This window comes from Leptodactylus fuscus, chromosome 3 (assembly GCF_031893055.1).
Source record: "Leptodactylus fuscus isolate aLepFus1 chromosome 3, aLepFus1.hap2, whole genome shotgun sequence".
NCBI classification, from domain to species: domain Eukaryota; kingdom Metazoa; phylum Chordata; class Amphibia; order Anura; family Leptodactylidae; genus Leptodactylus; species Leptodactylus fuscus.
This window is the reverse complement of record NC_134267.1, coordinates 3,298,047-3,313,242: the sequence shown is the minus strand read 5'-3', so window position 1 is coordinate 3,313,242 and position 15,196 is coordinate 3,298,047. Positions and strand designations below refer to the sequence as shown.

Sequence of the window (15,196 nt, the reverse complement as noted above, 5' to 3'; positions counted from 1 at the left end):
CATTAGATGAATAGGAGCCATGGAAGCAAGGGACGCAAAATAGCGCAGGAATAGGACGGTTCTATAGTTCGCAGCCCGGAGTGTTGGCCTGCACATGGGATCGGGAAGTAGAAAAGAATGGGTCAGTATACGATCCATGAAATACACGGACAGCACACGGACCACGGCCACGGCCGTCTGTAAGGGCCTAAGACATGAGCAGATCTCAGAAGTGAAATCCACGTTAACTGGACCTTTATGATCACAGCACAGGACATCAATATCCAAGGCGGGATACCCCTTTAAAATGAAGAACCTTGAGATTCAGCATAGCCATTCATCTGATCTGTATTATGGAAGCAATGGAAAAAAAAAAAGATGTAACCTGTAATTTTTTTTATATTTTTTACATCCCTCCACTTCGGACTGTTTTGCTATATCAATATGTCTGATGAATATTCACTTACAAGGAGATAGTGACGCCATGTAAATACCAGCGGAGCGTCCCCTGCAGGATTACAGAGGAGCCTAGTCCAGGGTCAGGCACTAAGTAACTTTGGGAACTGTTCATGACATATATGTGAGCATGTGGAGAGGAGCCGTCATTTACTCTGTAATATTGGGGACCAGGAGGGCAGAATTTATTTTCTAAAATACTTTAATAGCAAATGTTGTTTTCTCCCCGGCCTTGCTAAGAAAAGTTGTAAAGTTCCTCAGTCTGTACAGCAGGTCCTATCTAGTGTTACCTGCTGCCCTGGATCTATGTGTATTATACGGATCTGATCACAACGTGAGACTCTTCTTCCATTATAGCACATAGAAGAGGATCCGAAGCGTTGGACCCCTGTAGGACATCCAGGCCTGTACAGGACATACCAATAGCGCGGTGACTTAGTGACACAGCCTTTGCTTATGGCCTTGTAAAATGAAGGAGACGAACCATTGCATTGAAGCCAAAATCATATTCTACATGTGCTGCTTAAAGAGGACCTTTCACCACTCCAAGCCTGTGCAGCTTTCTGCCCCATGTTATAGATACAGCTGCACAGACTTTGGTGCATCTTGAATTATGTCTGCAGCCCCCCTCGTTTTGGAGCTCTGAGCCCCGTTAATTCTGGCGCCCTGTATGGTAATTAAGCTGTTCAGTGTCAGAAGGGCGTTTCTGACAATGAAGAAAGCAGCTACGTCAGTCTAACTTTGTCCAATTAGCAGTGCACAGTGTCCGAGCTGCTTCTGCTGCGTGATCTTGGGAGTTCTCGTGAGATCAGGCCGTCCTCTCTTCACAGGACTGCACAGAAGACCCGGAGAAGCGATCCAGCAGAGTATTGAAGTGGATGAAGGAGAACTTCACTGACATTGCTACAGGTAAGTAAAGAAACCCCTAAGCAATGTGCATAAGTGCCCTGTACACCTAGGTCTAACCCCTATACAATGAGCATTAACCCTTCTATAGGGGGATAGTGCTCATTGCTAGGGGCTAGTTGCCTAGGGGCTATAGGGGTTAATGCTCGTGGTATAGGGGCTAGACCTAGGTCCACAGGGTGTACAGGGCACTTATGCACATTGCTTAGGGGTTTCTTTACTTACCTGTAGCAATGTCAGTGAAGTTCTCCTTCATCCACTTCATGCACTGCCTGGATCGCTTCTCCGGGTCTTCTGTGCAGTCCTGTGAAGAGAGGACGGCCTGATCTCACGAGAACTCCCAAGATCACGCAGCAGAAGCAGCTCGGACACTGTGCACTGCTAATTGGACAAAGTTAGACTGACGTAGCTGCTTTCTTCATTGTCAGAAACGCCCTTCTGACAGGGAAGCCCTTAATTAACATACAGGGCGCCAGAATTAACAGGGATCAGAGCTCCAAAACGAGGGGGGCTAGAGAAATAATGCAAAGTGCACCAGAGTCTGTGCAGCTGTATCTATAACATGGGGCAGAAAGCTGCACAGGCTTGGAGTGGTGAAAGGTCCTCTTTAAAGGGAACCTACCCGGTTGGCTCCAGACACTAAACTATCTCACTGGGCATTATGGAACGGACGTTTAGTGTCTGCATTACATAAATAATACAACATAAAATCCTTTACACTTACCTAGCAATGAGCCCAATGAGTCTCGCTAGATATGTTAGTGTTCCCAGGACATCTGGGCTCTGCACATGCGCCTGACGTGTGCACTGAAGCCAAGGTGCAGGGCTCTATGTGGGTGTGGGGAGCACAGACACGGCGTCAGTAGAACAGCGTTACATCAGGGGTAGACGAGACACTAAACCCCAATCCATAGGGACATGTGGCTGGTTCAGTGCCCGGGCAGGTTCCCCTTTAGTATCTATATACCCTATATAATAGGAATACGTTTACCTGGCAGGTCGGCGCACACTAGTTGTATATAAGACTAGCAGGCAATATTCTCATACTCCGAATATACACTCACCGGCCACTTTATTAGGTACACCTGTCCAACTGCTCGTTAACACTTAATTTCTAATCAGCCAATCACATGGCGGCAACTCAGTGCATTTAGGCATGTAGACATGGTCAAGACAATCTCCTGCAGTTCAGACCGAGCATCAGTATGGGGGGGAAGAAAGGTGATTTGAGTCCCTTTGAACGTGGCATGGTTGTTGGTGCCAGAAGGGCTGGTCTGAGTATTTCAGAAACTGCTGATCTACTGGGATTTTCACGCACAACCATCTCTAGGGTTTACAGAGAATGGTCCGAAAAAGAAAAAACATCCAGTGAGCGGCAGTTCTGTGGGGGGCGGAAATGCGTTGTTGATGCCAGAGGTCAGAGGAGAATGGCCAGACTGGTTCCAGCTGATAGAAAGGCAACAGTGACTCAAATAGCCACCCGTTACAACCAAGGTAGCCAGAAGAGCATCTCTGAACGCCGCACAGTACGTCCAACTTTGAGGCTACAGATGGGCTACAGCAGCAGAAGACTGATGGTAGGGTCAGAATTTGGCGTCAACAACATGAAAGCATGGATCCATCCTGCCTTGTATCGGTAACGGTTCAGGCTGGTGGTGGTGGTGTCATGGTGTGGGGAATATTTTCTTGGCACTCTTTGGGCCCCTTGGTACCAATTGAGCATCGTTGCAACGCCAAAGCCTACCTGAGTATTGTTGCTGACCATGTCCATCCCTTTATGAGCACAATGTACCCAACATCTGATGGCTACTTTCAGCAGGATAATGCAATGCCATGTCATAAAGCTGGAATCATCTCAGACTGGTTTCTTGAACATGACAATGAGTTCACTGTACTCCAATGGCCTCCACAGTCACCAGATCTCAATCCAATAGAGGAGCATCTTTGGGATGTGGTGGAACGGGAGATTCGCATCATGGATGTGCAGCCGACAAATCTGCGACTGCAACTGTGTGATGCCATCATGTCAATATGGAGCAAAATCTCTGAGGAATGCTTCCAGCACCTTGTTGTATCTATGCCACGAAGAATTGAGGCAGTTCTGAAGGCAAAAGGGGGTCCAACCCGTTACTAGCATGGTGTACCTAATAAAGTGGCCGGTGAGTGTACATCCGCTCCTGCCTGTCAGAACAAAAGCAAAAAACCATATGTAACTCTTAATTGATTGAAATTTACTTAAAAATGCAATCAGAAAATATCCACATCAATAGCAGATACTGCAAATAAATACTTTCACCCTCGCCAAGAAAGGGAAGAGCAAAAATACCTTAATTTAAAAAAAAAAAAGAAAAAAAAAAAATATTGTACAAAAATACTGATTGAAAATACCAGCGATTTATAGCGTCGTCCCCCAGCTAACCAAAGCACCATTACTACGGAGTGCACGACATCGGCCGTCTGACAACCTGCGGCTCCGCGCCCCTCCCCCACCATCCTTCCAGAGAGCCACCTATTGCTTCAGCATGTCGGAGAGTCTCGCACAGAGAAGTCAGCCCTGTACACCAAGGATCAATGACTCCATTGTGCTTAGCGGCCATGTCATCGGAGCTTTGAAATAGGAAACCCGATATCCAGTTTGAGGACAGATAATCAAGCGGGCGAACAAAGGACTTTCACCCGACTCCGGCGAGCGCTCGACAGCCGAACGCCATTAAAGCTTATTCCGTCCGGCTTTGTCTATACACAACCAAGGTTGTATGAAATAGAGAAATCACAAATGACAGTGACTGTTCCTTCCATTCATAGTGTTCTGGATCTAGGACAGGGAAGCTGGACCATTACACATCACCAGAGAAGCCTCTGACCGTCGCTCGCAGAGACCTGATCCGGGTCCCTAGGACTACGGGCCGGTGACATAAGGGGAGCTGCGGTACAGACATGCACTTGGTTGGATTTGGTCCAAAAAAAACCTGAGGCTGAAAAAGAAAAAAAAAAATCTAGAGTTCATGACGTCGGTAAATCCCTGACAGCCAGCCTGGATCCAGTTACCAGAAACCAACGTCTTCCAGCCGCAGACTCGCACTTTGGAATTTAACATTAAGGTCTTCCAGTCGTCCAGATAGAAGTTACTCGGGAGATCGGAGTCCTTCTGCTTCTGCTTTGGTTAGACATCACCTTTTCTGTTCCCAAATTTCACCCATATTTAGGTCCAAGTCTTTCAGACCCTTCAGAGCTTGGACATTTCCAGTGTAGAAGGCGATATCTGCCGCCACCATTCTGCAAATGGAAAGAAACGCAAGGTCAGGCCGAAATCTGAAGCATTGATAGCGAGCAAAGACATTATATAAGGGACAGGGATAGTAATCTGATATATGCCGAAATCTGAAGCATTCACCACAATCTAATGAATAAAGAGCAATCTGATCTAATGTCCGTCAGCAGAATACTGAGGCTGTTTATGGCAGCCTGTGCTCCAACCATCAGCAGACCATGACAACCTGCCATCTATAGCCAGTCAATGAATTCCCCTGAAAGCTCCTGCACGTTGATGGATTTCCAAAATTTCCAGCAGCCTTGGAGGTGAAGATCAGGCCCCTCATAGCTGATAGATCATTGGTGATATCACAGTACTAGGGCTGGTCTCACATCTGTGTTATCTGTATGGTTTGTCTGCAGACCACCACTGACTTCTAATGGGGTTTGTCCTGGCGTCTGTCACTAGCAGCGTCCTGATGTCCAGGCTCCCCCGTACACGTCACCTCTTTAGTACATGGGTCTGTTCTGTGAATGTTCCAGGTATTTGGCACTTAGATTTGTTGTTTGGCCGCTGACACTGTTGCTTTAGTTTGGCCGGATACCAAGTTACTTATTAGCAATTACCCCGGGGCGTATACAAAGCTGTGGTCGGCGGTATAATAACTTTACATTGTTATGTCCATTCCCAGCTGGTGACAGTGCAGCTATTGTACTTATTATACAACAACACCCATCTATAAGCCCGGGTCACATCTGCTATTCGGTAATCCATTCGGGGAGTCCACATGTGCTCCCCCGCCCCTGCACGGAATACCGATCGCATTGCCAGGTGGTGAGCTTATGAAAGCACATGGACCCCATAGACTATAATGGAACAGAACGTGCGGACACAAAAGAACTTCATGATCTACATTCCTGCCCACAAGACTCGTACAGCCACCGCCTAATATATATATATACATGCATAACTTATTTATATAGGTCATGGGAGCAGCTGTATAAACTGTGTGTAATTGGTACGTGAGTAACCCGACCATGTATGAGAAGATAACCTGACCACAATAAGGACATCATGGCTGGTTATCAGGAGGACACTACATGTATGAGAAGATAACCTGACCACAATAAGGACATCATGGCTGGTTATCAGGAGGGGACACTACATGTATGAGAAGATAACCTGACCACAATAAGGACATCATGGCTGGTTATCAGGAGGACACTACATGTATGAGAAGATAACCTGACCACAATAAGGATATCATGGCTGGTTATCAGGAGGACACTACATGTATGAGAAGATAACCTGACCACAATAAGGACATCATGGCTGGTTATCAGGAGGACACTACATGTATGAGAAGATAACCCGACCACAATAAGGACATCATGGCTGGTTATCAGGAGAGGACACTACATGTATGAGAAGATAACCTGACCACAATAAGGACATCATGGCTGGTTATTAGGAGGACACTACATGTATGAGAAGATAACCTGACCACAATAAGGACATCATGACTGGTTATCAGGAGGACACTACATGTATGAGAAGATAACCTGACCACAATAAGGACATCATGGCTGGTTACAGGAGGACACTACATGTATGAGAAGATAACCTGACCACAATAAGGACATCATGGCTGGTTATCAGGAGGACACTACATGTATGAGAAGATAACCTGACCACAATAAGGACATCATGGCTGGTTATCAGGAGGACACTACATGTATGAGAAGATAACCTGACCACAACAAGGACATCATGGCTGGTTATCAGGAGAGGACACTACATGTATGAGAAGATAACCCGACCACAACAAGGACATCATGGCTGGTTATCAGGAGGACACTACATGTATGAGAAGATAACCTGACTACAATAAGGACATCATGTCTGGTTATCAGGAGGACACTACATGTATGAGAAGATAACCCGACCACAATAAGGACATCATGGCTGGTTATCAGGAGGACACTACATGTATGAGAAGATAACCCGACCACAATAAGGACATCATGGCTGGTTATCAGGAGGACACTACATGTATGAGAAGATAACCTGACCACAATAAGGACATCATGGCTGGTTATCAGGAGGACACTACATGTATGAGAAGATAACCTGACCACAATAAGGACATCATGGCTGGTTATCAGGAGGGGACACTACATGTATGAGAAGATAACCTGACCACAATAAGGACATCATGGCTGGTTATCAGGAGGACACTACATGTATGAGAAGATGTCCTTATTGTGGTCAGGTTATCATGGCTGGGTTTCTGCATTCATGGTCATATCCATTGAGAACTGATCAAGATAAAAGAAGTCACCAAAATTTTTAATGACTTTGCAAAAATATTTAACTTTTAATTGTCTACAAACTGAACTCAGGTTCTATTTATGGGAAAGTCCTTCCATTTTACAGAGTTGTATGTGACATATACACACAAATATTATATATGCCTCCACACACACAGCATGTATACATATATCCCTTGGACAGTACAGGGCGGATACTCACCCATGCTGAGGCCCTCCATCATTTATGACATTTAGGAGACACAGCTGATTTTTTAGGTGTCGTCTGCAGCTTGTATTTATTCGAAGGAACAGATTCTGCGTGAAGACAAGAGTAATGGATCAGTATTGTGCAGGAGCAGCAGAACCTGCAGAAACATCTTCACCTTGTGATACTAATAAAGTGCACACGAATAAAAACAATGGATCACATAGGGTTGTATAGACGGCGTAGGGTAAATGTATGAAACAACTGCAGAGACTAATTATTATCCTAGCAGACTCTCCCCATTACAGTAGGTTTGTCACATCGGCCATGACCAGACATATTCTCATGTGGCACCACCATAACCAGGCATGTGAGAGACGTGTGAGCTGTCAGTGCTCTGTCCCTGCAGGAATGGATTGGTATGAGACAGGAGGAGTCTGGTAATGTCTATGGGATCACTGCTGACCCTTTTCTGGGATTTCAGGATCCCTCCCAAGTGTGTTAGGTGATGCTAAACATTGGCAGCCTCGGATCTTGGAGTTCATCCTGGGTAGCTGGTCCTGGTCCATGACGCTGTGGAGTAGACGGACCACGGCTCTGACACTCTTGGGTGGGCTGGCGGTGGTGACGGCTCAATACCAATATCTCTACAATTCTATGGCCTCATCTTCTAATTATTCCCATACAACACACTGAAGCTACAGAGTTCTCATCTGCTGTCGCGCTGCCACATTTTGGGTAAGGTCCCGCTTTTAGCACCTACTTGTGTTTGCTCCTCGGGGAGAAGGTCATAAATAGCTTCGTGCATTTTAGCCATTTGCTTGCAGATATTTCTAAAGCACATTGAGGGGACGGGGGCTTTTACCTCGTACTGCAAGACACAAGTGAGACCATCAGTTTTATAAACATCATCAGCAGGTCAACAAATAACTAAAAGTTTCATCCACATGAATAGGTAATAAAACACTTGCAGTATACAGCTCATCCTCATGTATTCAGACTCCATCTATAAGTTTAATAAATGAGAGCAGGCAGGATTTTTTATGGCTCTTTGTGTCTTTTTGTCGCTCTTTGTGGAGATCTCACCTCAAAACCAGCTCCAAATTCGGTCCAGAGTCTCCCAGTGACAGAGGCTTCTATTACCAGCGCCCTGCCCAATCTCCCTGTGGATCCCGCGGCTAATCCAGCAGGAAACCAAAGGGGGTCACAAAGGGCTGGAATTTGGAGAGAAATCCAAGGCGGAAGACCTCCCCAAATTCCTCTCTAAATCCCGTCATCCCCAACACACATGACATTCACTACAACCCGGGAAGGAGACCGCAGACAGAGGCTTCTTATCATCTTCAGATACCTTTGACAGAAGTTTCTCAAATAAAGAATCCATTATGGACACCAGTTTGGCCGAAATCTCTGCTATGTGGTCATTGTAGTCCTGGTAAAAAGAGAGAAAGAGATCTGTCTGTATGTTATGGTTTGGTAAGAAGCCATGACCAGTCCTCAGCGCAAAATGTACCAAAAATAATAATAATCCCAATTTAGGAGATTACCTTAGTGATGTGGTCAAACTGCCGGAGCATGCTGTACTGCTTGGGCTGCATCCGAGCCTCGAAATGTGCCCTGATGATAGGAATGTAGTGTACGATGAGCTGCAGACACCGCGAGGACAAGGCTGCAAAACAGAGGTCAGTAGGGTTATAGTAATGGGCTCCGGTCATGTATTATATTATATGTGTTATAGTAATGGGCTCTGGTAATGTATTATATTATGTGTTATAGTAATGGGCTCTGGTAATGTATTATATTATGTGTTATAGTAATGGGCTCTGGTCATGTGTTATATTATGTGTTATAGTAATGGGCTCTGGTATTCTACACCGAAAAGGGAACCACATGATATGATATAGACATATATCCATAGGGCTGACCAAAGCCCCCTATAGATACATATGGCAGGAGTATGTTGTATGAACCATGTGCTCTGCTGTACTTGGGACTTTAGCAACAACTTACCAAGGTTTTTTGTAGTTATGGTCTTCAGTCCGACAACTTGAAGAGCCCCGGCCCCTAGAACCAGCTGACAACTGCGGGAGTTGAAGTACTAGACAAAGAGGAAACATTGCCTGGTTGGTATACATAGGAGCTTTAAAGGGATTAAAACTAAATTTTTTGTCCCTAATACGTAGGAATAGCCTTAAAAAAGTCTATTCTTCTTCTACCTTTAGATGTCTTCTCTGCGCCGCCGTTCGGTAGAAATCCCAGTTTTCGTTGGCATGCAAATTAGTTCTCTCGCAGCACTGGGGGCGGTCTCCAGCACTCAAACAGCACTGGGGGCGTCCCCAATGCTTCAAGAGAACTCTCCAGCACCGCCATCATCTTCTTCACGAACGGGCTCTTCACCGTGTCTTCTTACAGCGCTGGCTTCAAACTTCTAGGCCTCGAGCAAAGCCGATTGTGCATGCCCGCCGGGCACAAGAAAATGGCTGCATACACAGTATTGTAAGAGGCCATTTTCCTGTGGCCGGCAGGCATGCGCAGTTGCCTGCCCAAGGCCTAGAAGACTGAACCCAGCTCCAGTAGAAGACGCAAAGAGAGGACGTTCCTGAAGAAGATGGAGGCGGCGCTGGAGGGTTCTCTCGCAGTATTGAGGACGCCTCCAGTGCTGTTTGAGTGTTGTGGCCCGCCCTCAGTGCTGCGAGAGAATTCATTTGCATAACGACAAAAACTGGGATTTCTACTGAACGGCGGCGCAGAGAAGACATCTAAAGGGAGGAGAAGATTAGCCTTTCTTAAGGCTATTCCTACGTATTAGGATTGAGTTTTGAGTTTGAGTTTTGAGTATTGAGTTTTAATGATAGGATCCCTTTAAGATTACATAGTAGAAAAGAGAAAGAATAGTGGAGCACAGCAGAGCACACAAATGTCGCCTTGTTATGTGCAGGTAACATGAAGCGACTACCTTGAGCAGCTCGGAGAGACGTGTCAGCATGTCCGTGGTGATGGAAGGGATGTCGTCCACACAGCTGCAATACTCCAGAATTATTCTGATCAAGATCAGGACCGTGCTGCAAGACACAAGAATACATCAGTCTATAGATCTCCCATATCCCTAAGAAACAAGTCTCTGAGATGGCGACAAGCGGCGTACCCCACTACAGCATACTTCTGGCCATCAACTGTAAGGAAGTCAGAAGGTTTCCGCTCTTCTACACCTGAGAAAGAAAGAAAAGACTTTGACAGAGTCTAAAAAAATATATAAAAATTCTCTCTATAATATAAGGTGCAGCAGGGGATACGGGGGCCGGGGTGAGGGTCCCCTGGGCTGAAATGTTCCAATTCCCCTCCTGTAATCCTGGGTTACATAGGACACAGACAGGGTGCGCTCTCCATACTTTCCGTTCCCCTCCCTGGCAGAGCCCTCTATTATGGAGGACGGGGTGCAGGACGGTACAAGGACGGCTCTGCTTGGGGTACGCGGTGCATTGCGCCTGTATGGCAGAAGACTGTCATTTCATTACATCATAACTAAGGACAGTGAAGGAGTGGAAGTGCGAGCCACGAATTACCCCATCGCCGTGACATCACAGTACCATTATAGTATGGGGACGGCGCCGTCTCGGGAGGAGAATCCTTCACTCCTTATACTTAAGCAATCTTATATTCGGCCTGTTTGGCAGACTGTGCAGGGATTGCTCATGTTGTATATACTTAGTATTTTGTCTTGGATGTTTTTGATGGATCGGATTCTCTTTCCTGAGCGTCTTACACTTCAGGGGCCTCATTACAGTCACTTTGTCTTATTTTTTACCCCTGCGGGAGTTACAATTAATAGTATTGGCCCTTGTAGTATTTTCGGTTTTCTTTATTAGCTTTTTCATTCAGTATCATTAGCTGCTACTTTGCACTGAGAAATGTTCTACAGGAGCCGGCGCGTTCATTAACAACATTTTATTTATTTTTTGTTTGACTGCAGAAGTTCACACCTACGTTCGGGTTTCTGTTCTTTGAATCTGCCTCGGGACCCAAAAAACGGGACCCCAATCCGGACCTCATAGATTATAATGGGGTCTGCCCGATTGCCAGCTGCCCTGCTTGCAAGACTTTTCTCTCTGCATTTTTCAAGCGGATTCGGGGGATGGAAACCTTGAAAGGAATCCAGGTGCAGGTGTGAACGGGGCCTTAAGGTGATTTGCCACCGGTTAATATAATTTTGTTTTAGCTCCAAGATACTGTGCAAATTATTTCCTATAGTCACTGAGGCAAACAGTGATCAGGTTTTAATACTTTTTGTTTTTAGGACGTGACATTAACAGAAAACGTCATTTCCAGCAACTGAATTTTAAGGTTTATGGGGTTTACCCTGTAGAATAAATAACATACTAAGTGTATTGTAGGGGTTGTTACGGAGGTGACGATACAATGATGTGGTTTTTTTTGCAGAGCTGCTCATGTTCTCCTGCACGGTGGTTATAGTAAAGCTGCAGATATAGGTCACCCTGCTTTAACCAGTGATATTTTATAATCTAGACTTGGACGTTTCCTGCTCGGGGTGAACTGTAATGCATTTTGCTCAAACCTCCAACCCCAAGCATTGTATGTACAGAACTGAGTGTGGGGGTGAAGGGGTTAAACGAGAAAAACAACTGCCTGCAGCCACCACTAGAGGGAGCTCAGCCGCTTACTGCAGACCATATACAACCCTGTAGGCAGGAGCTCCCTCTAGTGGTCAATGTAGGCAACTTCAAATATATCAACCTGTTACTAGAGCTCTGGTAAAACAAATCTAATAAGAAATGACTGCACAGATTTTTACTTAGCTACAAACTAAACTCATAATGCTGAACATTTACTACATCGCTCAGCAGCACCTACATGTTTCCAATGAAGACTAAAGCCCGGATAAATGCCAAGGCGGTGTATACCCAGCCCTATAAATATGACATACTGCACCGCAGAGCCATCTCCATCAGGTCTGCCCTGCCGCAGCAGCGCTTACACAAATATTAGCAGTAGTCGGCGCTTCCCGTGGGCGAATTGTACGGCACCCGCTGAATTATTAAATACCAACTCACATCCAGATTTCCTCTCAGGTAGAATTATTTTGCCATCTGTTATGGAGTCAACCAAGTCCTGAAATTCAGCGGGGACGTCGGCCTGTTTCCAGCGCTCATTATCTAGCAGAAGGCTGAGGAGGAGAAAGCAGATGTCAGGCAGTGTTATCTGGTGTCAGCCCGCACGCACCCCTGTAAGTTACCTGTAAGTACCGTCATGTCTTACATCTATATCAGTGTGAGATAAAACAACCAAGTGGTATTTGTATGCAGATCCTACATGACAATATATAGCTCTATACCAGGCATGTCAAACATGCGGCCCGTAGGCCGCATGCGGCCCTTTACAGGCATATCTGCGGCCCGCACAAAAGTCTCAAACTGTGTCTCTAAACTTTAGTGCGGGCCGCAGATGTACAAAACTCACGATCAGCACTTGGAAAGTGAGCGGTGGATTGGGGCGGCCCTGCTGGACGCAGCGCTGCTCCAGCGGCCGCCCCTCACCCTTCGCAGAGAGCAGGTCTCCCCTGCTTTTGGATGTCTGTCTGGCCCTTCCTTGGGCTTGAGGACTGTTTTTTCCCACCCACCTTGTAATTCTTTCACTTGGGGGTTAATTGGAGCATTTCAGTCTGTAGTGCTCCTACTAACCCCCAAGTGCAAGAATTGCAAGTGGGTGGGAAAAAACAGTCCTCAAGCCCAAGGAAGGGCCAGACATCCAGAAGCCCCCCTCCCCCAGCACTCCAACCCTTCCCCAGCACTCCAACACAATAATGGTGCCTGCCAGCTTTAACTGAGGTGCCATTTTACCGGCAATCGCAGGCACCCGGAGCAAGATTCAGGGCCTGCGTGCATTTTTATGGCATCTGGGAGCCTTGTGACGCTCCAGCCTGTCATTCTATACTTTCTATTGTAAGCTACTCTATGTAGCCTGCAATAGAAATGCCTGATTTTTGTGATGCATGGTATTAGTGATCAGTCCCCTAGGCCCTAGCCATTAGCTGCTGTGTGCGGCCCTCGCAACAACCTCTTGTTACTCATGTGGCCCTCGGGGTACCCTGAGTTTGACATGCTTGCTCTATACAGAACCTGGGCCTTGTATTTGCATGTATATATTGGCTTTAATTCATCCAATTCAGCCATTGCTGGCCTTGTACGTGTTGGCACAACTTTGCTTCCACCTGTATAGGAATGTGCAGTGGGCTGGTTTTTCACAAACAGGGGACCACAAAATACACCATGCAGTATATGTCCCCCCCACACTGGGAATCTATGGATTATATACATCGCTGTATGTATTTGTGAATGCGCTGAATGTTTGCATTCATGGACATAGCCATGGAGGTGGTCAAATGGACAGATCACATGACCGCTGCCATATTGAGGACTAGTGTTTATCCAGTTTGGGGGCTTCCTCGAGTCGTTTGCAACATGATTGGGACCAGTAACTGGACGCCAGGTTGCTACCCCTCCTCTGCCATGCTCATAGCTAGCTTACCTGTACTATGGGGGATGGCAGACTAAATTATAATAGTAAGGTCAGCCCCCATAGTACAAGGAATATGGGAGAGGAGGGAAGATGCCAGGGGAACTCGGGGTAGTCCTGATCATGTGAACCAGGGTCGGACCGAGTAATGTTTGTCTCAAGTACATGGAAGGAGCAAGTGTGTAAGCTCTGCCTGGAAAACCCCTTTAAATCCCCTATACTTGATACCACAGTCATCGCTCTCAACATGGCAGCGGTCATGTAATAGAACCATGTGACACCTCCTTGGCCAAGGATATACAGCAGTATCTGCAAATACAGAAGAGAACACAGCGAGGAGCTGAACCAGCCCACAAACCCCCCAGGGTCATCACCACGAGAACCAATGGGAGGCGGATTGAAGGCCAAATATGGCGCCGATCTCATGGCCATCCAGTAAGAGTCACGTCAGTAACCCAGTGTGACACAGACATAGAATATACCTGAGTTTGGTTTTCCGTTCATCATGGAAGCGGTTCACAAACTTATTGGCCTGGCTCTGTAGCGCGCCTCGGAGAGACATGCTTCTTCTGCCACAGATCTTCTCCGTATCTTGGACAAAGACTTCAACTGATCGGGACAAGGAGACAAACTCTGACGAGTTCAGTTTCTCAAGAAACCCATCCTGAGAAAATGGGGGAAGAAACACAATAGGGATGATATATAACTGGGTGTCTAATGCTGTGGCCTGCGCCCCTCTGACCCCACATAAAATCACCATTAGGGGGTGCCCTATGCATTGGGTTTATAATATGTAAGCAGAGAGCTCCCCCTGGTGGCGGCAGCCGGCAGACAGACTTTACATTTACATTTATGGCTTTTTTGGTTTTATAAAACGAGAGGATGTGGAGCTCTGTATGAACAAAACTCTAGAATAGAAATCATGAAATGTATTCGGTGAAATTTAGACCTATTTGCATAAAAAGGTAAAACGTGTTCCTGAGAAAAATCATTTTCTCACACTGCTGTGCTTAAGTCCTATACAGTAACACTATGTTCATGGAAAGCTGCCAGAAACCAGCTCTAATATGTGTGATAAGTCTCCGGAGTCCGACACTCATTACATGGTGGTTATTTCACTGCCCACAAGTCACCGCAGCAGCATGGCACATGATATGAGCCTGAGCACATGTAATACTCTGTGCCGCAGCCTAAATATACAGTATAACAAGCATTACGTCACCTTAAAGCAGGGGTAGGGAACCCTGGGCTCTCCAGCTGCAGTGAAACTACAACTCCCAGCATGCTCCATTCACTTCCATGGGAGTTCCAAGAACAGCAGAGCAAGTATGCATGCTGGGAGTTGTAGTTTTGCAACAGCTGGAGAGCCGTATGTTCCCTACCTCTTCCTTGAAGGAAGAAAAATAGGCTGAAACTAAGCAAGAAAACTAAGCATGTCCAACTTTGTGTCCAGGCAGAAGACGCACACGAGCGGTCACCTCTGCAGACTCATTCAAGTAAATTGGTTGGAAAGCTGACCGCTGGGTTTCCGTCTCCTGTCCAGTTTCGCAGAGC

The 15,196-nt window shown here is 46.2% G+C and overlaps 1 protein-coding gene across 1 annotated transcript in view; it reads right to left on the bottom strand.

The window, feature by feature from the left end:
* Nucleotides 1-3,609: 3,609 nt before the first annotated feature.
* Nucleotides 3,610-15,196, bottom strand: part of VPS54 (VPS54 subunit of GARP complex) — a 37,217-nt gene continuing 25,630 nt past the window's right edge. The window contains exons 14-23 of the mRNA XM_075266975.1: nucleotides 14,125-14,306; nucleotides 12,181-12,293; nucleotides 10,257-10,320; nucleotides 10,068-10,173; nucleotides 9,122-9,209; nucleotides 8,659-8,780; nucleotides 8,463-8,543; nucleotides 7,875-7,982; nucleotides 7,127-7,221; nucleotides 3,610-4,617 (exon numbers count right to left, since the gene is read on the bottom strand). Coding sequence (XP_075123076.1) covers nucleotides 4,512-4,617; nucleotides 7,127-7,221; nucleotides 7,875-7,982; nucleotides 8,463-8,543; nucleotides 8,659-8,780; nucleotides 9,122-9,209; nucleotides 10,068-10,173; nucleotides 10,257-10,320; nucleotides 12,181-12,293; nucleotides 14,125-14,306 — 1,065 coding nt within the window. The 3' untranslated portion in view covers nucleotides 3,610-4,511. The remainder of the gene's footprint in view (nucleotides 4,618-7,126; nucleotides 7,222-7,874; nucleotides 7,983-8,462; nucleotides 8,544-8,658; nucleotides 8,781-9,121; nucleotides 9,210-10,067; nucleotides 10,174-10,256; nucleotides 10,321-12,180; nucleotides 12,294-14,124; nucleotides 14,307-15,196) is intronic.